The 27,554-nt window shown below is 38.6% G+C and overlaps 1 protein-coding gene across 2 annotated transcripts in view; it reads left to right on the top strand.

Moving 5' to 3' along the window:
* ANKFN1 (ankyrin-repeat and fibronectin type III domain containing 1) overlaps positions 1 to 27,554 on the top strand; it is a 331,563-nt gene that overhangs the window by 199,580 nt on the left and 104,429 nt on the right. For both annotated transcript variants that reach the window (XM_011953739.1, XM_011953738.1), the window contains exons 4-7: positions 2,183 to 2,384; positions 5,283 to 5,493; positions 24,333 to 24,527; positions 26,312 to 26,425. In XM_011953739.1, coding sequence (XP_011809129.1) covers positions 2,183 to 2,384; positions 5,283 to 5,493; positions 24,333 to 24,527; positions 26,312 to 26,425 — 722 coding nt within the window. The remainder of the gene's footprint in view (positions 1 to 2,182; positions 2,385 to 5,282; positions 5,494 to 24,332; positions 24,528 to 26,311; positions 26,426 to 27,554) is intronic.

Below are 27,554 nucleotides of genomic sequence, written 5' to 3'. Positions count from 1 at the left end.
ACATGTGGCCAATAAACATGCAAAAAAGTTCAACATCACTGATCATTAGATAAAATCCACGATGAGATACCATCTCACACCAGTCAGAATGGCTATTACTAAAAAGTCAAAAAACAACAGATTCTGGCCAGATTGTGGAGAAAACAAAACACTTTTTCACTGTTGGTGGGAGTGTAAATTAGTTCAACGATTGTGGAAGACAGTATGGTGATTCCTCAAATACCTAAAGGCAGAAATATCATTTGACCCAGCAATCCCAGTACTGGGTATACACCCAAAGGAATACAAACCATTCTATTATAAAGATACATGTATGCATATGTTCACTGCAGCACTATTCACAATAGCAAAGACACAGAATCAACCCAAATGCCCATCAATGATAGACTGCATAAAGAACATATGGTTTATATACACCATGGAATACTATGTAGCCATAAAAAAAATGAGATATGTTCTTTGTAGGGACATGGATAAAGCTGGAAGCCATTATCCTCAGCAAACTAATGCAGGAACAGAAAACCAAATATTACACGTTCTCACTTTTAAGTGGGAGCTAAATGATGAGAACACATGGACACATGGTGAGGAACAACACACACTGGGTCCTGTCAGAGGCTGCGGGCTGGGAGGAGGGAGAGCATCAGCAGGAATAGCTAATGAATGCTAGGCTTAATACCTAGGTAAAGGGATAATCTGTGCAGCAAACCACCATAGCATACATTTACCTATGTAACAAACCTACATATCCTGCACATGTAGCCATGAACTTAAAAGCTGGAAATCAAAAAAAAAAAAAAAAAGAAAGCAAACAAACAAACAAAAAGCCTGAGGACATTTAACAATGTAATGAAAATGAATCTCCATTTCTTAAAGTCAAAGTGAATCAAAGTTAGTTTGTGCTAGCAGACATGGAATCCAGTTCAAAGGCATGAAGATGAAATTAACTTTCTGGGTAGTGCTCTAGTATATCAAATATAATAGAATCTCGTATGTGCACTCATTTATTCTAAATTATCTATTGAATGCCTACAACAACAAAAATATTAGATACTATGAGCCTTCCTATATACTAGGCTCCTAAATATTTAAAGTGATAGGAATTTACACTGATTTGATCTTTGTAAATTATATAAATGTACTAAATTATCACATATACCCCAAAATGTGTATATTTATTATGTACTAATTTTAAAAATTAAATTTAAAACATTTGAGGGGAAGTGGTGAGAAGGCAGTGACATGCTCCAGAGAGTGCTGGGCCCGGTGCATCAGAGGCTCTACCAGGGAGACACTTTGCACAGAATTACCTTGACTAGTTATTTCATTCATTCCTTTGTTCATCCAATACATATACACCTGCCAGACAGCCACAGCCTTGATAGCATCAAAATTTCAAGATCAATACCCAAAGTAATTGTGGGTGGCTTTTGAATGGCATGGCTGATCTGGAAACTGACTTCAGGTGTGACATTGGTGGGGATGTCGTTAGAGATTTCTGAAACAACAGTCAAGTACTAATTGAAGAACGCCAGTAGTGAGTGCTTTGGTGGACCCCATCCAGGGTATCTGAGGTGAGCAGGGATGGGCCTATGGGTACAAATTCCCCAAGCTTCTGAGTACTGGGATAGTTCACCAAACCTCAGATGGACAGAGGACAGATGCAAGTTAACTGCTACCTCAAGAAATTGAGGCTATGCAGAAGTTAACTTGTGTCTGTCCATCTGAGACAGAGCCACACTTTCTTATATACCCAACAGAAGCCAGCATCTAGGGGGATGTAAGTAGAAAACTCCCAGTTGTATATACCCAAGAGGAATTGAACAGACCCCCTAGGTTACAGAGAGACACTTCCTCACTTGGGATAGAGAAGTAAAGACTTGAGTCGAGGTTCAATCATATATATGTCTGTATGTAAATGAATATGTTTATATAGTAAATGGAGGTTGTCATTTCATTCCTGCCACCAATTAGCTCTGTGGCCATGAATAAGCTGCTTCCTTCCTGTGGGTTTCAGCTTTCTCATTTAAAAGATTAAAAAGTGGGGTCTGATAATCTCTAAGGTCCCTACCAGCTATAATATTGTATTGGGATTCCAGATACTGACTGGAGATGATAAAATTATATGTCAACTTACAATTTGTGGTGTAAAAGATATAACGTCAGACTTTCCTCTTCTTAGGAATTGTTGTGTGAAAATGACCCAACAAATGCAAAATTTACATCTCTGTCAGTCAAAAAAGCATAGTGCTCCCTCATCTCCCAACGCAGCCAAACGCCTGTACAGGAACCTCTCTGAGAAACTGAAGGGGAGCCACTCTTCCTTCGATGAGGCCTATTTTAGGACAAGAACTGATCGGCTGAGTCTCAGGAAGACCTCAGTGGTAACGAAACCATTTTTATTCTTGTGTCAGTTTGATTTATTCAGTTATGTTTGGGTTTAAGTATATTCTAAGATGATTTACGTTTATTTCAGAAGTTGATGCTTGCAATTTTATAAATGCTGGAATAGAGTCAGGTAAGGCAGTAACTGCACATATTAATGTTTTTAGACAAAGCTTGAGTGATTGTGAGCTGTTTCCCTTTTTTTGTGTCTTTTTCTTCTCCCTTAATTTTTATTTCAGTACTACACCAAAAAATAAATAAACCTCAAAAACTAGCAGCTTGACAAATATGAAGTCTCAGGTTAAATGGGCTTTCTGAGAGTTCCAGTGTTCATTCAAATAATAATATTTCTGATTTCTTATGTATACCACACATTCTTTCCAAAAGCATTCAAAATAGAATCCAAAGAATGCACATGTATTATATGATAGACAAAGAAAGAGAGAGAAGAGGAAGGAGAGTAAAGGAAAAATGTAAAATAAAGAAAAAAAAGCACAAAACACACACAAAAGAAAACTAGGAAAAGAAAATATTGGATATAAGAATAAAAATAGATATATCAAAAAATCTAGGCAAATATAGTACCTGTACCTGAAATTTATCATTACATTCATCTCTGAGTTCCCAGAAAGTCAAAGCAGAAAAAGAAACATAATTGGTTATAGCATCCCATCTGTTGATAGCTAAAAATGTCTCAGTCCATCAGGTGAAATGAATATTCACCTGTTGCTCAGTCCTCTGGACCTTGTAGATGTCATAGTGAGTTATGTAATAGAGAATGGCATAAATAGTGGAACTGATGATGTTACAGACATTCACATATAATAGTTTCTTAGAATGGCCTTCAGTAAAAGCTGAGAGCATAATATTAACATGCTCAGCAAGGGGATTTTTGCAGGGAGTAATGGCACCATTTGTTTGCTCTTAAAACAGAAATGAGTCCTAGCCTTTCCAGATAGAAGTATGCCAAAGTTTGCCAACAAAAGCTTGGAGGAGGAAATGACTTAAGAGTGAGAGTAAATATGGCACATGAGAAATTAGGAATACTAAGAGCCAAAAACAAATACATGACTGTGGATGGGGTGGCACTTTAATTTTGAACTCATTTGTTTTCTAATATGTTTTCTAATTTCAAACTCATCTTTTTGGAGGACTTGGCTGTGGTTAAATTGGGGCCTAAGCATCAGAGGCTCTTCAGTTTAGCAGATTGTGGATAAAACACTTTACCATTCAGCAGATTGTCTTGCAGCAAAGAAAACTGCATACCAAAAAAGCTTTATTCCCTGGGTCCCCATTGTCAAAACAAGCATTTGCATAATAGCTTTGTATTTTCCTCAAATTTCAATTTTGTGTTATGTACTCAGCTAAAGCTGACCTGCAGCCTTTGATAGGGAGAACTGATTTTTAATGAGACTAAAAATAAAACCTGACCACCTGAACATTTGGTCACTGGAGATCTTCCACATGTTAATCAGGTGATACCTAAGCACGTCAAAACCAGTGGTATTTCAACTCTTTTCAAGACCAACCAACTCTTGGTGAAGATACCAGATAGATGTGCAAATAATACGTGTGTTGGTCTTCTCCCACATGCTAAGAAATACGTACCTAAAAGAATTCCGGAGTTCTTCTCTTTTGTTTACTACTAATCCTTTGAAAGAACCTTTCAAAGGAACCATATTTTCTTAAGTGATTTTTTTCTGTAAGTGAACTGTATTCCATAAATATTCAACTCTAGTCCCATGAGGCCCAAAACCAATTTGCCATCCAGTCACTGAAACCCTCCCTGAACACTAACACTTGGACCCCTCATCTCAGGGCTCAGAAACTATCAGCCCGCAGGCAGCATGGAGCTAGTAGATATTTGGAAATACGGAAGTAACATGTAACCTGTATATTTTAGGAAGATTATTCTTCTTGTATCAGTATAGAGCGAGAACTGGGGGAGGCCAAGACTAGCAGCAGGCAGGTCATTGCCATGGTCCAGACACAAGATGACAATGTAGAGGCTGGGGATGGGGAGGGAGGGAGTGAGTTTGAGGAAAAACAGAGCAAGTGTACTGTCAATTCCAAGCTAGCCATAACAGCTACCTTAACATTATCTATGCCAGCATTTCTCAAACTGTGCTCTGTAGAACACCATTCCAGGAATAGTCAAAGCAAATGCAATAAAATGCATGTTAAAATTATTAAAGACCCTGAGGAAGCCTACGGGGAAATAATGGGGTACACTTGGTTTAATTTAATGTTTATCAAATTGATTTGACCACATGCTATTTTCTTCATAGAACATCTCTTAATTATTTTTTTTTTCCATGAGATGGAGTCTCCCTCTGTTGCCCAGGCTGGAGTTCAGTGGCACGATCTCAGCTGACTGCAATCTCTGCCTCCTGGGTTCAAGTGATTCTCCTGCCTCAGCCTCTGGAGTAGCTGGGATTACAGGCACCCAACACCACATTTGGCTAATTTTTGTATTTTAGTAGAGATGGGGTTTTGCTATGTTGGCTAGGCAGGTTTCAAACTCCTCGCCTCAAGTGATCTGCCCACCTCGGCCTCCCAGAGTTCTGGGATTACAGGCGTGAGCCACCACGCCCAGCCAAATGAACTACTGGAGTACTTTTCAGAAGACTGCTTTGGGGAAAGCTGAGGTTTGCTCTTATCTACAGCCTAGCCAGGCTATCCTGTATTCTCTCAGTGCATCTATTCAATGTCCATTAGAAATAATGGAGAGGAAGTCCAACAGAGTGTTTACTTTGGAGACCTTGGGATAAATTGTAATTATACCACTTATAAGTGGACATGCAGTCCCTGAAACAGTCTCTAAACTTCAAAAGAGCTAAACTACAAAGACACACTGGTTTAAGAAATTGTGTTAATGTACCTTTGCTCCTCTCTAGAATTTCCAGGGCAATGAAGCCATGTTTGAGGCAGTCGAACAGCAGGACATGGATGCTGTGCAGATCCTCCTGTGTCAGTATACACCAGAAGAACTCGACCTTAACACACCCAACAGCGAGGGCTTGACACCCCTGGATATTGCCATCATGACCAACAATGTGCCCATTGCGAGGATTCTTCTGAGGACAGGGGCCCAAGAAAGTCCACACTGTAAGTAACCTGAGAATAAACACATGTACTGGTAAAGACAGATTCCAGCCTTATGCCACCATTCTGAAAGTCACCATCAGCCGTTGCTGACTTTCAGACCAGGAATGATTAACTAAGAATAGACTCTGATAGCCCTTGGATGTTTTCATGGACTTTTCATGCAAATAGTGACAGCACTTATTGGTCTAAGCATCAAATTCCTTTCTAAATAGAATATGCTGAATGGTATTGAAAAGGAACCCCCAAAGAACTTCTAAGAATTTTATCACAAGCTTAAAATTATGTGAGATACTCCAAGTAAGGATACAAAATAGGAGATATACATAGGAGAATGAGCATTTGCGTATTTCTGTTTTGTATCCACAGTCAATGCAGTGGCTTCATTTATTCATTCATTCATTTAATAAACACCAAGTGTGGGACACTGTTCTAGGTGCTAGGAATGTAACAGCGAACAAGACAAAAATCCCTATTCTCACAGAAATTACATGCTTGTTGGGAAGACTTCCAATGAGCAAGTAAATAGATAAAATACAAACTCAAATAGTGATAAATGCTATGAAAAAAAATAAAATGGATGAGTGGCTAGAGATTGATAGGGAAGGGACTATTTTAAACCCATCACCCTGAAATGGGTTGGTACCCATTGACCAATCTCTCACAATCCCGACCCCTCAGTTGTCAGTAATCACTGTAATTTCTGCTTCTATGATATCAACTTTTTAAAAAATTCCATATATAAGTGAGATCACAGCATATTTATCTTTCTTTGATTGGCTTATACAACATGTTCTTTATCTATTCATCTGTTAATAGACACTTAAGTTGATTCCATATCTTAGCTATTGTGAATAGTGCCATAATAAACATGGGGATGCATATATCTCTTCAACATACTGATTTCATTTCCTTTGGACATATACCCAGTATACGTCCCAAAACCATTGCTGCATTGCATGGTAGTTCTATTTTAAATTTTGACAATTAGGTAGGAGGAATGTCTGCTGTTTACTGTACAGTAGGGTGATGTTGGAATGTTTAACAGTTAGGTATTGTATATTGCAAAGTAGCTAGAAGAGAGGCTTTTGAATGTTCTCACCACAAAGAAATGATAAATGCATGAGGTGATGGATACACTAAATACCCTAATTTAATGATTATACAACATAAATGTATATGAAAACATCAAGTTGTACCCCATAAATATGGGCAGTTACAATATGTCAATTAAAAAATGAATACATAAATAGGGTTGGGCAAGAAAAGCCTCTCTGATGTGGTAATATTTGAGTTGAATTCTAGCTGATATGAAGGAATGAGCTATGAGAAGACGTAGGGGTTAGATTCTCAGCAGAGTGAATGGCAAATAGACAGATGCTGAGGAAGGCAGGAATAAGACTGACATATTGGAAGAACAAAAAAAGTCAATGGGGCCAAAGCAAAGTAGCAAGAGGGAGAATGATGATTGAGGGAGAAGTCACAGGGACCAGATTATGCAGGACCCTGAGGCCATGGTCAGTGTTCAACTTGAATTGTGGAGAGTATGATGAGAAGGCAGTGGAGCAATTTAGGAAGATAAATGACATATTCTGATTTACATTAGAAGATCACTACAGTGCTCTATGGAAAAGAGACAGTGGCAAGGCAATTGTGAAATTGAGAAGACCAGTTACAAGGTCATTTTAGTGGTCCAGGAGACAGACTGGATGCTTGGACTAACAACACAGTCATGTTGAGTAGTGTCAGAATTCTGGAGAGAGAGAGAGAGAGAGAGAGAGAGAGAGAGATTTCTTTAGACGGAGTCTCACTCTGTCGCCCAGGCTGGATTGCAGTGGCGCAATCTCAGCTCACTACAAGCTCCGCCTCCTGGGTTCACACCATTCTCCTGCCTCAGCCTCCCCTGCCACCACGCCCAGCTAATTTTTTTGTATTTTTAGTAGAGACGAGGTTTCACCGTGTTAGCCAGGATGGTCTCGACCTCCTGACCTCATGATCCACTCGCCTTGGCCTCTCAAAGTGCTGGGATTACAGACGTGAGCCACCGCGCCCGGCCCTGGATATATTTTTAACAGCTTTATTGAGATACAACTCACATACCATAAAATTTACCCATTTAAAGTATGTAATTCAATGGTTTTTAGTATATGCACAGAGTTTTGCAGCCATCACCACCGTCAATTTTAGAACTTCATCGCCCTGAAAAGAAACATCATACCATTTAACTATTATCACTCCCCAACCTCCCCAACTCTTCTCAGTTCTTGACAACCATGAACCTAACTTCTGTTTCTATAGATTTACCTGTTCTAGACATTTCATGTAACAGAATTATATAATATATGGTCTTTTGTGACTGGCTTCTTTCTGGATGTGTTTTGAAGTAGCACTGATAGTACTTGGGGAAGAAAGCTGCACTGGGGCCAATGGCAGACCCCACCCAGGAGTGGATGGGATAATATCATGCAGCACTCACCCTGTGTCAGGCACTTTTCTGAGCACTTTCCATGTATTGACTCCTTTAATCCTCACAGCAACATTATGAAGTAGGCACTCACATTCCCTTTAGTGAAAACTCTCTGACCCATTGACCACAATGGCTGTGAGCCACTGTTTTTATGTTTCCTAAAAGAAAAAAGTAAACTCATCAAACTGTTAGTTTCACTAATACTGATTCACTTACTTCCAAGTGGTGAGACCCAGAAGGCTGAAAGAGAAGCAAGCAAATATATAATTAGAGGTCACATCTCTGCTCCTAAATTTCATAAATCACCACTACCCAAAGACTAGGTACAGAAGCAGATCCTTGTATCAGAAAATTTCTTTCTTTAAAAATGCTAAGCTCACCACATCCATATCAGAGACAGTGAAGATTTGGATTCAGTAGAATTTCAGCTCTTCAAAAGAGCTCTGTAGTCAAAGTGCTGCCCCTTTTTAGTGGAACTGTAGGATTTGGAAGGATGATAAATGAGGATGGAAGAAATTGAAATGGCATCTTTGCTGCCTTCTGATTTATTCTGCAACAACGTCTGTCCCAAAGATCCAGGGAGAGAAGGGTGGAGAGACAATCAGAGGGTCTGAACATGGAGAATGCAGACTGAGCCCCATTCTACAGGAACAAGGAGACCATTCATCCAGATGTTGCCATGGCCTTCCTGCACTGGGCTGGATGAAACATTAGTCCTACTTACTTACCTGCGACACTACAAAGACCTCTGCTTTTTCTGTGAAAACAGTAAGACTGCCTACCTCCCAAAGCCCCCTGTGCATAATTAAACCTCTATAAAAGAACTTAAGTACTAAATATCTAGTTAAACCAAAAGCAAATTTGTTTAAAAGATCCCTGGTTTTCCTCCTCATTCTCTCTGGGATGATAACCATGTTACCATCACAAAGTTGTAAAGGACAAATGATGGGAGATAAACTCAGGTTTCAATCTCCAGGAAACATGACACCTAAATCACCTTGGCTACCTAAGAAGGCAAAGAGATACTACCACATATAGACTCACATGTGTAAAAATGGCAATGCAATATTGGTTGTGTACCTATGAAGTCTCCACATGCAACATCTCTGGTTTTCACACCAACTCTGCAGGATAAGGTTATTGACTCCATTTTGAAGATAGGAACTTGTGATTCTGAGAAGTTAACTGACTGTCCCAAGGTCACACATCCAGCAAATGAATAGGGATGCCAGGGACTCAAGCCCAAATCTGTAGGATGCCAACACCTGGAATCTTTCTGCACAAACTCACTGCCTTTCCACATAACCAATGTGGAGGGCTATGGCCTCTGGGCCCCTGCACATCTCCCTTTCTACTGTTTGCTAAAGTCATATGATGTATTTCTTTGTTCTATTCTGTCCACTAAGGTGTCAGTCCTGTTGGACAGAGGCAGGATAGAAAAACACAGTGTTTTCAGGCATGTTTAATTCACTTTATATATCAAGTACAAAAGAAGCAGAAATGCTTCTGTACATGAGTTTGAGCAAGCCCAAGAGAAAAACCAGTCTGCCAACCAGAACCAGATAAGCAAACACCTGCCATAAACTGTTCCTCAGAAGCCAAAGAGGCAGGATATATAAGAGAGGAAAAGTAACAATGAGGTCTGAGCTCTTAGAGTGTTTTACACCTACAAAAATGCTTTTGTCCACATCATCTCCTTTGATCCTCACAACTGGCTTGTGAGGTAGAAGTTGTTTTCTTCATCTTTATCAATAAAGAGATTGGAATTTTAAAGGTCAAGTGGTTATTCCAACACAACAAAGTTAATAGGTGGTGGAGTCAGAATTTAAACCCAGATCTGTATGAACTGCCTTGGTGTTTGTGAGAAAGCTTTGGCATGCTCACTGTTACACGTTAGATGCTCAGTTCCTCCCTGCTTTGGCTCTCCATCTGCTCCTCTTCTAATGACAGTTACATATTTCAAAGCAGAGTGCAGAGTCCAGGGTTTCTAACAAGGTTAATTTTCTTTCTTCTCTTTCTCTGTGTATTCCCTTCTGAAAACTAGCCCAGTATTCTTTTCACTATGCCAACTAAGTATCCTCACACAATTCAGAACATCCTCAGTAGCTTTTTCCATTTCTTAACAGGAATCACAGTGACACAGAGGGTTTAGGGACTTAACTCCTAAACCATTGGTCAGGCCTGTCTTCTATCTTTAACCCCTTGATGTCAGAGCCACATGGATGTGTTCTTTGTATGCATAGCTTGAAACTCAACCATGTGTGTTTCCTTACTCATAGAAAACTCTCAGAAGCGGTCCTCTAAACTTGCACACTGCTCTGAAGTTAAATGCAGAACGCCAGCCTACTCATTAGATGAATCCACTATCTTTATTCAGTGACTTTTTTCTGTTCCTCCTAGCTTCATGCAAACAGCACAAAATAATATACTTTCCTTGCAGAAAAACAATCAGCCATTATTGAAGTACAGTCCCAAGTACTTTCTTGCAGACTGATGTGCTGAGCTTAGGAAAACAGCCACTGAATCTGAAAGGACTGCAACTAGGAAAGCCAATGTATAGAGGAACCGCAGGACACCCATTGGTATGCCATGGACTGTTTCATACACTTAGGATCCCAGTCGCTATGACTCATGCTCAATTGAACAACTGCTATCAAAGAAAGACTTGTTGTCTCTGTATACAAAAGCCCCCAGTCATATACCCCTCCCTTTTTCTGACTACCTCATATTCTGCCCCTACCCTCAAACCAACAGCCTCTGGAAGAAATTTGCTGAATCATCGATGGGAGTCTTGCCTTTCTGAGATGGCCATTAAGGCCCCGTAGATAGTAATCATAAAGAAACTAGCTCCTTTGCCTATCGTGTACAAATTTGGTCACTCACAAAGATTTTATTTCATTCTTTGACTCTAGTACATAGTACATAGTAGATGTTCAGAAAATTACAGTTGAATTTTTTTTTTTTTTTTTTTTTGAGAGGAGTCTCACTCTGTCGCCCAGGCTGGAGTGCAGTGGCGCAATCTCGGCTCACTGCAAGCTCTGCCTCCCAGGTTCACGCCATTCTCCTGCCTCAGGCTCCCCAGTGCCTGGGACTACAGGCGCCCACCACCACTCCCAACTAATTTTTTTGTATTTTTAGTAGCGACGGGGTTTCACCATGTTGGCCAGGATGGTCTCGATCTCCTGACCTTGTGATCCGCCTGCCTCGGCCTCCCAAAGTACCGGGATTACAGGCGTGAGCCACTGTGCCCGGCCTACAGTTGAAATTTTAGCCTTTGTGACAGCCCTGTCTTATGCTACCGGGAGTCACAGATGTCAAGTCTTAGTGTGCACATATGTGTATCCTAGACAGACAGACCCACACACACACATGCATATACACAGAATGTATGGAAAAAAACCTTCAGGTATTCCAGTAACTTAAACTTTGGGGTATCTTTTGTTGTTAATACTGTTGTTATTGTTTTCCAGACATTGTTACAGAATTTGGTTGTAGATGTAACCCTAGTTGTTTTTATTTTTACACTATTTAATGACACGGACCAGTAAGAATGGTGGAATACCTCTTAGTTTCAGTCTTTTTGCCCTTTCCCTTAGCTACATTCTCCTTCTCTCTAGTCCCTCTCCCCTCCCTCTGAATTTCTTGGTGAATGCCTCCCTCTCACTTTCTCTCAGATGCTGCCTGTGGAACTAAAAAGTGTCACTCAGAATTTGTTGTGTCCAGTTACTTCATAAAATGCAACTGCAGAATTGCTGTCATTTGAGTATGGTGCAGACGCCAATCTTACAATTTTGGCAGTCTCGTCAGGATGCACCACTCATTTCTGCAGTAGTAAGGGGTTCGTGTTTGTGCTGGGACTGGTCAGGCCATGTCTAAGAGGTGTGACTATAAACTAATGAGGCTGGTTTTATGTAAACAAACACACTAGAAAGTCTACAATCCAAGCGAATGTTATCCTTCCACATGGTCCTCCTGGGAGACCCCACACTTGCCCCAACAGTGCTGCCATTGCTCTGAACACTTTGGAATTGTCCTTGGAGTCAGTTTATGAGAAAATCTGACTCGTTGCTGAGAGTCACACCTGATGTTTGTTCCAAAACAGCATTGCCTAGCGTCGTCACCCTCTGTGTTCACCAGACTTGGCTTCAAATTATTTAGAGAGATTTCCTGAAATCAAATCCACCCTCAAAGGACAAAGATTTGCAGCCAATAAGAATATGTAAAGAACAAGCCTTAGACAGGTCTCTAGAATGAGCCCCCAATATTTTTTCTGCTTCACTAAAATCGGGGTATAGATCTTCACTTACAAATCTATTTCTTAAAACTCATCTTATAGTGCACACTCCTCACCCACACCATCCTCCGTTCTGTTCCTGTAACCTGCCAGGCTATCTTACCATAGGGCCTTCGTACTAGCTATTGCACCTATTTGGAATGCTTGAATGCTTTTAATCTTGTTCATTACATGGCCAAATCCTTCTTAACATTCACATTTCAGCTTAAATGTGACATCTTCAAGAGCGGCTTTCTCTGGCCACCAAGTCCAAAGTCTAAAATGACATTTTCTCATCACATCACTGTCTTGTCATTTTGTGCATAGCACTTATGATTTTTCTCAATGTTTTTATTTGCTTATTTTCATCTCGTCTGCAATAGAACATAAATTCCAAAGGACAGCACCTCTCTCATTTATTACTGAATCCCCAGCAAACAGTAGACACTCAACTGAATTTAATTGAATCAATCCCAAGCCTATTTCTTTGGAGGGGGATGAATATATTATCCCTTACTAAGAGAATGATTTTACTTAACGTTGGGCTTATTGATCTTTTTTATGTTTTCAAATAATTATTTAAACACCAGGTGGCCAAAGCCTAAGTTCCTGTTACCTGTTCTTTGAGTTGATAGGTGCATTTTTCTGATTTTTTGCTTTAAAATATTTAATTGACAAGACTGTATATATTCAAGGTACACAATGTGATGAGTTGATATACATATGTGGTATAAAGATTATCATAATCAAATTAATTCACAGATCCATCACCACCCATGCTGTGTATTAGATCCCCAGATCTTATTCATCTTCTAATTAGAAATTTGTACCCTTTGATCAATATCTCCCTATTTTCCCCACCCCTAGCCCATGGCAACCACTATTCTACTCTCTGTTTCTATGTGTTTGACTTTTTAAAATTCCAGATTTAAGTGAGATCATCCATTATGTCTTTCTGTGTCTGTCTTTTTTTACTTAGAATAATGTCCTCCAGGTTCATCCATGTTGTTTTATAGTCATCTTTTTTTTCTTTTTAAAAAATTTTTAAATATACATGCAACATAGAATATCTTCTCCTTGTCAGAAATGGAAAAATTATAAAGTTAAAAAGTATCTTTGATAGCCCACCCAACTCATCCCCACATGCACACACAATCTAGGTTCCCATCCCTCAAAACCCCAAATATATTCATTGTTATCAGTTTAGAGGGTATGCAGACTTTTCCCCATGATTTTTAACATAAACACAACAACAATAGAATTGTTTGGGGTGCAGCTTTTAAATTAAACCCTTAGAAAAGGCTAAAAATTAAATTTCTGAGGTCAGAGTGTTCTGGCTTCAAATCCCACAACTGACCTTTTTTAGCTGTGGGAAAATTCCTTACCCTCTCTGTGGCCTCATTTATTCATTTGTAAAATGGATATAATAATTGTACCTAGCTTGTATTATTATATATTGCTGTGTAATCATTACCCCCAAACAGCAACTAAAAATAATAGTCAATGTTTGTCTCATGTGAGTCTGAGATCTGGGAATGGCTGTAGCTGGATGGTTATGGCTCAGTCATCATCTCATGGGACCCCATGAGATTGCTGTCATTGTAAGGCTTGACTGAGCTAGAGGACCCACTTCCGAGCTTACTCATAGTGGCTACTGGCATGAGCCCCGCATTTCTTGCTATATGGGTCTCTCCATATGGCTACTCTATGACATGGGAGTTGGCTTCCCCCAGAGAAAATGATCTAAGAAAGAGAAAAAGAGAGACCAGCCAAGGTGGAAGCAACAGTGATGTTTATAACCTAACCTCAGAAGTGACATAGCATCATTTCTGCAGAATTCTGCTGATCTCACAGAACAGCACTGGTACAGTGTGGGCGAGAACTATACAAGGGTGTGAATACAAGCAGACATAGGTCACTGCAGGCCCTCCTGGAGGCTGGCTACCTTATTACCCACATAAGATTGTTGAGAATTAAGTGGAATAATACCATTAAAACATTTATCGCATTACCTGGCCAATTATAAATGATTTCTAAAAATTGTTAGCCAACCTAACTTTCAAAAACAAAATAAAATGACCCAAGAGTTCCTGGTAAAGAATTTAAATATTTTACCCATTAGTTATACAGTTTGTATTCCAAAACACTTCCCAATAGAAGCACTTTTTTGAATGTGTATAATTTTATGTTCTAAAACTACACTGTCCAACACAGAATCCACTAGCCACATATGACTATCAAACATTTGAAATATATCTCTTCCACTGACCAATGGAACAGAATAGAGAGCCCGGGAAAGGAAACCATGAATGAACGGTAAATTTGGTACAAAGGTACCAAAAACATACAATGGAAAGAGAATAGTCTCTTCAATATATGGTGTTGGGAAAACTGGATATCCACATGCAGAAGAATGAAATTGGACCCTTATCTCATACCATATACAAAAACCAACTCAAAATGGAGTAAAGACATAAATATAAAGCCAGAAACTGTAAAACTACTAGAAGAAAGTGTACAGGAGAAACTACATGACATTAGTTCAGGCAATGATTTTTTGCATATGATCCCAAAAGCACAGATAGCAAAAGCAAAAGGAGGCAAATGGGATTAAAACAAACTAAGAAACTTTTTCACAGCAAAGGAAACAACAGTGTTAAGAGACAACCTGTGTATTGGGAGAAAATATTTGCAACCTGTACATCCAGTAAGGGGTTAATGTCCAAAACAATGTAAGGAACTCAATTCAACAGGAAGAAAATAAATAAACCAATTTAAACATAGGTGGCCAGGTGCAGTGGCTCACACCTATAATCCCAGCACTTTGGGAGGCCAAGGCAGGCGGATTATGAGGTCAGGAGACCGAGACCATCCTGGCCAACATGGTGAAACTCCGTCTCTACTAAAAATACAAAAATTAGCTGGGCATGGTGGTGGGCGGCTGTAATCCCAGCTACTCGGGAGGCTGAGGCAGGAGAATCGCTTGAACATGAGAGGCAGAGATTGCAGTGGGCCGAGATTGTGCCACAGCACTCCAGCCTGGCGACAGAGTGAAACTCCAACTCAAAAATAAAAATAAAAGTAAAAATAAGCAAGGAACCTGAATAGGGTTTCTTAAAAGAGGACATACAAATGACCAACAGATTTATGGAAAAAAATGATCAGTACCTCTAATCTTCAGGAAGATGCAAATTAAGATCACAATGAGAAATGAGATATCATCTAACATCTGTCAGAGTGGCTATTATCAAAAAGATGAAAGATAAGTGTTGGTGAGGATATGGAGAAAAGGAAACGCTTGTACACTGTTAGTGGGGACGTAAATTAGTACAGCCATTATGAAAACTGAGTGGAGGTTCCTCAAAAACCTAAACATAGAATTACCATATGACCTAGTCATCCTACTTCTGGGTATTTACCCAAAAGATTTGAAATCAGTTTGTCAAAGAGATGTCTGCACTTTCATGTTCACTGCAGCACTATTCACAATCGCTGTTATGAAATCAGCCTAAGTATCCATTAACAGATGAGTGGATTTTTAAAATGTTATATATAATATATATACATAATTGAATACTATTCAGCCTTTAAAAAAGAAGGAAATGTTGTCATCTGTGACAAAATCGATGGAATTGGAGAACATTGTGCTAAGTGAAATAAGCCATGCACAGAAAGACAAATATCTCATATTCTCATTTATCTAGAGTCTCGTGGACTCTAAAACGATTGAACTCATAGAAGCAGAATGTGGAACGGTGGTTACAGAGTCAGGGGGTTGAGGACAATGGGGAGATGATAGTCAAAGTGTACAAAATCTCAGACAGGAGAAATAATGGGTTTTATTAAATTTATTGCACTATGTCATGAATATAGTTAATAACAGTGTGTTGTACATTTCAAAATTGGTAAAAGAGTAAATTCCAGATGTTCTCACCACAAAAAAAATGATATATATTTGAGGTGATGAATATGTCTAGTTAGCTTGATTTAACTATTCCACATTGTATTCACAAATCGTAACATTACTTTGTATCCCATAAATACGTATGATATTATTATCAATTTGTAATAAAATGAAATTTAAAAAAGAAGTGTGTCTAGTGCAAATGAGTAAGTGTTCTAAATGTAAAATTACATTGATTTCAAAGTCTTAGTACCAAAAATAACATAAAATATAAAATTAATAAATTTTATATTGATTACATGTTGGAATGGTAGCATTTTGCATATATTGAGTTAAGTAAAATATATTATTAAAATTAATTTCACCTATTTTTGCTTTTTTATTGCCGTGACTAGCAAATTTTAAATGATGTGGCTCACACTATACGTCTATGGACAGCACTGAAAATATTGGCAGAAAACATGGTTATCTTGTTTCATTACTTAAACCTCCAGTGATGTCATGGGGCAATCTCCTTTGAATTTCCCAAATAATCCACTCAAGTGTCTTGCATGTTGTGCTTTTAGAGAAGATGTCCATTTTCCCCTTTGAGTTTGATGAGTCCCAAAAATTCCTTTCTGTCTCATTTGTTCTGGCTTCTTAAGAAATCACGAGTTACAATCTAAGTTATATAAGGACTTTGTGAGTCAACATTCCGCTGGAAAGTTGCAGAGAACACTTCAGAGCCCCATGTCTGGGTATAATAAGTTGTAGGAGAAGAAAGTTTCACAGTAATTAAAATGAAACATTTAATCTCCAGATCTCTAAAACTTTTTTGGAACCACATCTCAATGTCCCTGAGAAAATCTGAAAATGTAATAACAACTCGAGACCTCAGTGAAGCTAAAATGAGTCTTGCATCCTGAATCTTAAGACGGGTAAATTGGAACTATGTTTTGTGTTTCTCTGGTATAAGAGTTTTTGAATTAAAAATATTTAATTTTTAGAATTCCCCTACATTACTTTGTTTGTCATTCCTACCTTAAAACAAGTCAGTGGTGAAGTTGTTAGAAGGTTGTCACTTATAATCAGCAAAAATAAATGTTATTAACTGCCCAGAGTATATTCGTTACAATGCAAGGTTCAAATCTAAGTGACCTTGTTTTCTGCCTTGAAATAACAGAGTTGAAATTGCTATCACTTACTAGTATATATGTCTGAACAGTAGCTAGGATGGAAAAATTTTATTTGAGGCAAGAGAGGTTTTTGATGGAAGAACATAGAGTTATTTTATAAAACAAGTATTTTGATTTATTTTGTGTGCTTTTAAAAATATAAGATCAATGGATGCAATAATAATAAGCAAACCTCCACTAAGAGAGTCTTCTATGTAAAGACTATCATTAGTTTGTTACAAGTTATAAGACAAGTGCTATTATAATGCCAGTTTTGCAAATGAGAACCCTGGGCTCAATATAGCAGAGTAACTGGTTAGGATCACCCATATGTAAGGGCAGCGCTTGATCTATAGGACCCCAAAGCCCTTTTACCACATTGCTTGCAGTTTGGAAGTACAATCACACCCGCATAACATTTCAGTCAACGCTAAGCTATGTATATGGAGGTAGTCCCATAAAATTATAAGGGAGCTAAAAAATTCCTATTGCCTAATGATGTTGTAGCTGTCATAACATCACAGTGCAATGCATTATTGACATGTTCATTGTGTTGCTGGTTTAAACAAACCTACTGTGCTGCCAGTCATATAAAAGTATGGCACATACAATTACGTACAGGACACACTACTTGATAATGACACTAAACTACTGTGTTACTGTTTTATATATTTACTATACTTATCCTTATTTTAGAGTGCACTCCTTCTACTTATTAAAAAAAATGATTAACTGTAAACCAGCCTCAGGTTCTTCAGGAGGTACTCTAGAAGAAGGCATTGTTACCGTAAAAGATGACAGCTCCATGCATGTTACTGCCCCTTAAGAACTTCCAGTGGGATAAGATGTGGAAGTGGAAAACCGTGATATTGAAAACACTGACCCCAGGCATAGGTGTAGGCTAGTGTGTGTGTTTGAGTCTTAATTTTTAACAAAAATGGCTTAAAATTGTTTCTTTAATTTTTAAAAAGCTTATAGGATAAGGATATAAAGAAAATATTTTTGTACAGTGGTACTGTTTGTGTTTTAAGCTGTTATTACAAAAGACTCAAAAAGTTTTAAAAAGTTGATAAAGCAAAAGACAGTATGCTAATTTATTATTGAAGAAAGAATTTTTTCTACATTTAGTGTAGCTTAATTGTGTAGTGTTTATAAAGTCTACTACAGTAGTGTCAGTAATGTCCTACGTCCTCACATTCACTCACCACTCACTCACTGACTCACGCAGCGCAACCTCCAGTCCTGTAAGCACCGTTCAGGGTAAAAGCCCTATATAACTCTACCATGTTTTATCCTTTATGCCATATTTTTAGTATTTTTAGTGTACTTTTTTCTATGTTGGAATAGATTTAGATAAACAAATACTACTGTCTTACAGCTGCCTACGATAGTCAGTACAGCAACATGCTGTACAGGTGTGTAGCTTAGGAGCAATAGGCTATATCATATAGACTGGATGTGTGGTAGGCTATACCTGCCAGGTTTGTGTAAGTACACTGTGTAATGTTTGCACAACAATGAAATTGCCTAACGATGCATTTCTCAGAACATACCCCTGTCAGTAAGTGACACATGACTGTAATAGGAAAGCAAATTTCAGTTCAGGATAAGGAAACTTTCCAATTCGGAGTTGTATGAAAATGGACAAGGTCATCTCAGTAAACAGTGAGTTCCCCTCATGTAGGAAATTATACAGGACCAAGGGTACTAAAGGAAAGGTATCTGAGGTTGGTTGGAAGGTTTCCTTCTAACTCTGAGATGAAATGATTGTCTTACTGCCTCATTTTGTCATCATTAAAAAAGAGGAACATATCAATAATAATGGAAAAGCTGTCACTAAATCGAAAAATGGCACATCGTTAGTGATGGATAAATATATCTGTCTTTTTCAAGCAAACCAAGTAAATTGTTCCCTGAAATCCTTAGTTAAAAATTAAAACTAGTTTACATTTTACACTCGTTGTATTTTCAAGCTTTAAGCAATTATCAACCAGGCCCAAATTTAGCAATTGCAGGCAAGGGCAAAATTAAGAAACTGTAAGTGGCAATCTGTAGGTTAGATTCTAATGGTGAAGAAAATCCCTTCGGCCCCTGATCATTATTTATCTCAGGATTTAAACAGTAACTCTAATTGTATTCTTTGAACACAAAATTCCCGCCCCACCCCCCACCCCATCCCGTAGTTAATTAGCTGGGTAGGTCTTATAACAAATATCCACTCAGAAGCACTGGGAGGTAGAAATGCTGTTGATAATTAAACACCACAATAGCACAGAGCCTGTTTCAGGAGCCACCAAGTGGCCTTGCCCCTGCCGACTGCTTACCACACAGTCACAGACCCTCCATTGTGCTGGCATGGCTGCTCAGAGGGATAGCTGCTTGGCTGGAGAAGGGACCAATTGCAATGAGAGAAAAGACCAAACCTTGCAAAGAGATCAGGAGTATGGCATCTAGGGAACAGTGTCCTGTGGGTAGAAGTGAAAGGGGAATGAATCCAAGAAAAAGAGAAGTGGATGGGCAGGAATGATAAAACAGACATAGCCTTTCTATTTTCTAAATCAAACCAACCAGTCAAACTGAGTTCACCAATTTCATACCAAATAGATAACAATCAAGAAATTGCAATATATAAATAATAGGTTGATTTGCATTCTATTTGGTTTAGAGAAAATCCACCGAGTTCTTTAAGGTTTAGATGAAGATCTTGAATAAGTCATCCCATCTCCCTGGGTCTCAATTTCTTCATCTTTAAAATAAGGAAGTTGAAAATGTCCCCATTCTGCCATCAGATCCAGAGGCTACTAGTTACACTTCTGTAACACCAGATGTTAGTGACAATGAACCTGATCATTATAGATATTCTGACACCACTGACTCTGATACACAAGTTACAAAAGTCTGTTTTTTTTTTTTATCAAGAGGGATAAAACACCATGAAAACAAACTTGAATAAACTGAAAATGGACCTTTTTTTTTTTAATGGCAATAGGACATCATGTCAGATTACCAGTTATAGGAACAATTCTCGTTTCCTGACCAATCTTGTTTTACCCCATACATCCCCAGGGTTTTAATACTTCTTGTCCAGTTGAAAACAGGTTGTGTAGCTGTGTCATGTATATACCTTTTTGTGTCAAAAGAACATTTAAAATTCAAATAGGATTAGTAAAAATGGCACTTTTCCATTTTATTCCAGTTTTATAAAAGGTAGAGACAGACTGATGTGTATACTTAGGAATTTTTTCCTTTTGTGTTCTGTCGCCAATGAAAGTGGCTAAAGAGCTTTCTGATATACTGGTTCACATCCTACCCCTTTGCACTTGTGGCAACAGATGAGTTTGCAGTTGGCTAACAGAAGTTTCCAAAGGGTTTTGCTGCATTTTAATGCATGTATTCAGGTTAGGGGAATGGAGGGAATGCTCAGAAAGGAAATACGTTTTATGCTGGACTCCGGACCATACACCATCTCCAGCCATTTACACACACCTTTCTTTAGCATGCTACAGTTATTAATCTGGACATTGGAGGAATTGACCACTGTCACTGCTTGTTGTTTGTGCGTTTTTTTAAAGCATATTGGTGCTAGAAAAGGCAGCTAAAGGAAGTGAATCTGTACTGGGGCACAGGAATGAACCTTCTGCAACATCTTAAGATCCACAAATGAAGGGAGATAAAAATAATGTCATAGGTAAGAAACACAGCAACAATGACTTAACCATGTAAATGTGGAGGCTATCAACAAAGAATGGACTTGAAACATTATAAAAAATTGATAATGATTTGTTAAATATGATTTCTCAATTGTAAAAAAAGAAAAGAAAAGAAAATGCCCCCATTCCAGGCTGGCAAAAATAGAAATGGGATTCCCAGAACAATTTTCAAGTTTCCAAAAAGCCTATCACACCATTACTCAAGATAAACTACACAGTCTAATGTAATTATCATATTTACTTGCTTCTGCTTAAAATTTATTAACCCAGTTTGTTAGGTTGATTATCTCATTCTGAACAGATGCTGCTTCTATTGATGGTTATATAGGTCGTTAATAATAGGGAGAAACATGATCATTTTATAAGTCAGCTGGTTTGGTAGACAAAAAAAAAAAATCTTTCAAAAGAGGGTGTTTTATTAGGCTATTAAAAAAATCCACTGGAAAAAATAAATAAAGGTTTGCTTGCTGAAATGGTTGGAAACCAGTGGCTCAGTCAGTCCTTCTCTGACTTGTGCATGCAATTACTTTTAACAACAGATGCAAATGATAGTCTCAAGGGCACCTGTGGACTTAACCTGGAAAAAAGGGATAGAGTTTTACAAAGTTTCCCTTTTTTCAAAATCTTCAAGTTTTGAAAACACTTTCCATTCTTCTCCATAATAGACCTATTTAATTTCTAAATAATACGCTTAATCAAAATCTGCACGTAAAATTTGATGCTCCAAGAAGACACATTCATTCCTATTATGTTTTTAGAGATGATCATTTCTCCCCCTACTTCACCCACCATCACCACCATATTACGTTAGAGTTTAGATATCCCAGTATGAGGTACACTGGGATCTAAATAATCTTGCAGAGCTCACCCAGCTATAAAATTCTGTCTTTAAGTTTCTGAAGAGGCAAAATGCATTATCTTGAAGAGGTGGAATTCCTTTACCATTATAATTCAAATTGCATCTAAAGCCTAGAAGGAAAGGGAAAATGCAGAAACAAAATGTGTGGCTCTAGGGAAAGCAGAAAAATTGTCAGAAGGAGCCAAGCATAGCTTAAGAGAAGCTGTCCATCTGAAATGCCACCTGGAATTCACACCAGTAATAGCTGTTGTGGATATAAAAATTAATAGGGGGGATTTCATAGTATTAGAAAAATTTATTTTTATAAATCATGTGTCTATCACCCAAGTGTTGACGCATGCATGCAATTCAAACATCAGGCATACAATAAAAAGCTCACTGGATAACTTAACAAGGACAATTCCCCCATTTTCTCTATAATTTGGAGTGGAAGAAGGAGGGGGGAGTGGGTAGAGAGTGCAGTTACTGGGTCAATTAATCAACCTGAAAACTGTGACACAAACTCTGACGCCTAACCTATGTCTAAAAATACACAAATGTATACGAATTTGTTTTAAACTGTCAATGCCTATATTTAGGACCTTCCCAGCAAGGCTATAATGAGACTGTGTTTGAGGGCTTCAGTCATAGCAGACTCTACCATTAATCTGAAGTTAGTTAAATTAACAGCATTTAGTACTGACTTGTCAATCTCACTGCTCCAGGAAATTGCACCTTGAGGCTACTAATATTGCCAATTTTTCCACTGGAGTGTGCGCCCGCGTGTGTGTATGTGTATTTTTTTTCTCCAGAACCTCTGCGTTCATACCCCATCATTGCTTCCCTACGTCCACAGCACTTATATTATCATTTATTCTGGCCTCCTTTAGCCTTCCCCAGGGATTCTGCATAGTGTAGCTGCTCAGTGAAAGAGTTTTTTAGCTTTATATTTATTTGTTTATTTTTCTGTCATGGCTCATGACTGAGGCTTTTAAAAAAAAGTGTGACAGTATTTAGAGTACATGATTGACTGCTACAGCAACATTCATTAACCATGACAAATCTGCAGCGAAACACAGTCCTGAGTGTTCTAAACAGCAACTTTAAAAAGAAAGAAGAAAGAAAGAAAAAGAAAAAAGACTCAACTCATTTTTCATTGACCTCATCTGTAAATAAATTTAGACTGATGGTGCACAGAGGCAATAATAAATTAGTATTCATTTCCTGTAATTAATGCAAACATGCCTATGAACACAGAGAATATGAATATATAACCACCTAATTTCCATTTCAAAATACACCTAACAAATTTTCACTTGAGTTATCTTCACAATATATTCCCCCTTAATTAGAAGAATGAAATAGTTATATTTGTTTCCCACCCACCAGAGAGAAATATTGTTTTGGTCACAGGGAGTGTCAAACACATTTCAGCAACAGATCTGCAGGACTTTATTCTGGTTTACTTGCTTACTTGGTTATCCCCTACCATATTCCCATGCTGAGGCTATCTTTTGTCACTTAACCAGGAGGGGCTCTGAAGTGACCAAGTGACCATCATGGCATGCCCTCATGTGCATAACAGCCATGAGGAGATCATAAGAGGCAGCCTCACTGCTCACCACAAGAAAGGGAAACATTCCTTGCCTTTCATTGACATGAACACAAGGGCAGGACGGCTAAACAATCTGATGTAAACTAAAGAAGACTATCACATATTGGGTAAAATAGAAATAGCCTGCTCTCCAACCTCTCTCAGCAAGAGGGGCTTTATATAACTTATCCTTTTGAGCGTTGGTATCTCTGGAGATCATTCCTACCATTATACCACAATCAAAGATCAATTTCTGATCACATTCGGGTCAGCCAGTCATCAGAACTCACTAGCTCAACTGTGACAGCAGTAGTGGAACTCTTTGTAAGCAATAAATACGTTGATTAACAATAATAAAACTATGCCTCTAAGATACACATACAAAAATGTCTATAAGCTGGAAAGAATGTGTTAAAGGCAGAAAATCTGAATCAGGTTCTACCAAAAACAAAACAGAACTTCATCAGAATGCAATTTGCCTCATGGATGACTTTTCCTAGGGTCTTCCTGGCCATACGGAGTTTTGTCCCTACGTGTTTGTCCTTCTGGAAGTCATGGCAACAAATGTGTACTCTCTGGATGAGAAGTGGTCCTTTTGGGTACTTGATGGTGGAATTCTAATTAGCCGAGTTAAGCAGCTAATTGAAGTGCGTGTTACAGGAGGGCCAGAGAGCAATGGGAATATATTAATGTGATGAATTTACCACTTAATCTGATTGCAAGTGTCACTAATTAGACCTTATCATAGTAAGATACTTGATAACAAACACAGATCCCACTTTTCCCAGGCAATTTTTTTTTTTTTTTTTTTGTCCAAATCATAGTAGACTCTGGGATATATCCTTCCAATGAAGCAGCATTTCCCCAGAAAGAAAGAAGTAATCCCATTTCTTTCCCTTTAGTTGTCAGCCTGGAAAGCCGAGCAATGCACCTCAACACACTGGTCCAGGAAGCCCAGGAGAGGGTGAGTGAACTGTCTGCCCAGGTGGAGAATGAAGGATTCACTCTGGACAACACAGAGAAAGAGAAACAGCTGAAAGCTTGGGAGTGGAGGTATCGGCTCTACAGACGCATGAAAACAGGCTTTGAGCATGCCAGTGAGTATAAGCAGAAAACATCTACATTTCACTAGACTGAGCTTCAGTTTGAGACAGCCAGGCCTTCCTTTAATGATTTTTTTTTTTTTTTTTTTTCAGCTCTACAGGGTCATGGATGGTAGTTGTCAGCCTATGTGGAGCAAGGGCTCTGAGAGGCTGTCAAAGGGTCTTTTGTCTTGCTTGAGTTTCTGGCTCCTGATGGGTGCTCTGACCACAGCCATGAGGCTTCATGCCTCTGGCCTCTCTCCACCATGTCACACTCATCTAGCACTTTCCACCGGCTATGCCCTAATGCCTAATGACCTGGATGATCTGATGCCCTAGGTGGCTATATTTTGGGATAGGGAGGTGGAAAAATATTTGTTTGCCTGTTTGTCCAGTTTCTGCTTCAAGCTCAAGTTTAAGTTGTTTTCAACTCTCCACTGCATTTTTTATATAGAGCTATAAAGTGAACTTCAGTTAACACAGGCAACCGAAAAGAACAGTCAGTCAACTCAAGAATTATGCTTTTGTCTGCACTTCCATTCTCTTTACCAATTCTTTTTGTTAGTTTAAGAAAAGCCTTCTTTTTGGATAATACTCACTAGCACTGAAAAGTAATGCTGAGTGTAGCTCCCGATATAAAAGCAAAATATAAAATTCAAACACTTGTGAAATGTTAAACTCTCATTCTAGAAGGAGATCTTATCTAAACAACAACAACAACAAATTAGGCTTGAAATTTTAAATATAAGGGAAATTTCATTAGTTTGAAAATTCTCTGCCTCTGCTGTAGGAACCTTAGTTGTGATGTAGACAAAGACCAAAGACAGCGATGATGTTTTCTTAAGTACTACTGTACACTAAGTACCAAATCTAGGCCTAATCCTTTCTCTTGGAGCAAATTACTTAGCAACATTAATGAAAGTTTGATTTCAGCATCAACACTCTCCAGCAAGGCTGGAGGGTGCATGGGTTTGTTTAAAGAGATTCAGCACTTGCTTTAATAAACGCATTTGCTATTGTTCCTCATTTAGGACAGAGTAATACTAGAAACAGACATATTTTCAGACTTGATGTCAATTTTTGTAATTTTCTAAATTATAAAACACCTTCTACGTGTTAAGCAATACCAAAAGCCATCAGGAGTCCTTTAAAACCTGAGGTTAGTGGACATGACATCCACCCATAAATTTTTTTCTCAGAAAATACTGCTCATTTGTAATAGGAGAAAGCCTGAGAGCAAGATGAGTTAGAATTCTATCAATACTGGAAAGAGCCCAGAAGTAGGCATCTGAAGCCAGGGGCTTTCATCCTGGCTGTTTGTCTTCACTGTGTTCTTGAACAAGGAATTTGGCCACTTGGGGCTGCAGTTTCCTCACACCAAAAGTGAGTGTGCTGTTACTTGCTCTTCCTACCTAGCAGGGCTGCAAAAAGCCTCCAGTGAAACGATGTTATATAAAACGTGAGGGTGTCCACAGACAATGTAGGATCCTGCTATCACTTCCTGCCCTTCTCTTCACTGATCCAGCCCAATCTCCTATCATGTTTGCAGATGCTTTAGGAAGGCTTAACTGGTATTATTTACCTTTTCAGAAAATGTTCTATTGCTCAAATAAGACCCCAATGGCAACAAATAAAAGCCATTGAGACATCTAATGAAAATGTTCAAAAGCAAAAGCTATTAGGCTCTACAAACAAATGTTTCCATAGTGTGTATTTCAGGGTATCCTTTGAAGAGGGAGGAACGTTGTTTGAAAAGGATTTGCTATGTTTAGATCCTTGTGTTTTTCCTTCTGTCCCAGGAGCCCCTGAGATGCCAACCAATGTCTGTCTCATGGTAACCAGCAGTACATCACTCACTGTCAGCTTCCAAGAACCTCTTACCGTCAATGCAGCTGTAGTTACCAGGTATAAAGGTACTGGACCCAAGACATTTTTTTCATCACTCCTTCTTAAAAAAGCATCTGCTGTTTGAGAATCAATTGTGCATTTTGTGTGTGTGTTTTTCCTGCTGATAGGAATGTGTTTATCCCATTGACTTTTGGAGTTGAAATATTTCCGTAGGCGCTCATGTAAAGGAACAATCAAGTGACTGAGAATGTCACAGAAAGGAAGAACCACAAGACCAGGCTGTCATTTCAAGCCCCTCAATTACTGTTTCATTCTTGTCTGCAGAGGTCCTGCTCTATGCATAGCGTAGGGCTGGGGACAGGTCTGAGCAGGAAACACTGAAGAATCAGACTTGATCCAAGGATCTGAGGGGCTGTGATATGGAACATACTAAATAGGGGTAAAAAAAAAAATAAGAACTAAAGCCAGGTAACAGGGTTGAGGTTCTTCAGAAATGCCGATAAAGTACATTAGAGGTCAGGAAAGAACAAATGGAAGATAAAATGGTGGGATCAGTAAGGGTCCCCTGCGGTGGAGGTGGCATTCAGGCCTGTTTATGAAGGATAAATAGGCTTTGGACTGGAAGATACTGGGGGGAAAGTAAATTCCAAATGGAAAGGACAATGAACACAGGTATAAAAACAAGAACATACCAGAACAGGTAGAGCAAACTAAGGGAACAAGTAGAGGGAATAGAAAATAGCATGGCTCCAAATGAGCGTAGGGTCATGAGAAGGTGCAGTAAGATGTTAAGATTAAAGAAGGAAACTAGGATCAACAGATAAGGATGGAATGAGGCTTGAAATTAAGGCTAGGGAGTTTAGACTTTATGTGATGAATTCTGCAGAGCCATTGAATCAGGGACAGGATCAGAGGTAGACTTTTGAAAGATTGGAGTGGTAATACTGTGTATGATTTATTGAGAGAAATATTGATTTAGAATAAGGAATGAATTATGAACCTATTCAAGAGGAAGTCGTGACAGCCTGACCTGGCTACGATGGCAGCACTGGGAAAAGAAAAGGAAAGCCCAGAGGAAAAAGGTACTGCAGAAGTATTGTGATGATAACATCTAATGCTTACATAGCACCTACTATGCACCAGGCACCATTTAAAGCCGTTTAAAGTTTTTTTTTTTTTTTTTTTTTTAATTTT

The sequence above is a fragment of the Colobus angolensis genome, unplaced genomic scaffold (genome assembly GCF_000951035.1).
Source record: "Colobus angolensis palliatus isolate OR3802 unplaced genomic scaffold, Cang.pa_1.0 Scaffold37, whole genome shotgun sequence".
Taxonomy (NCBI): domain Eukaryota; kingdom Metazoa; phylum Chordata; class Mammalia; order Primates; family Cercopithecidae; genus Colobus; species Colobus angolensis.
Note: the sequence above shows the minus strand (reverse complement) of the source record. Positions and strands in the feature narration are given on the sequence as shown.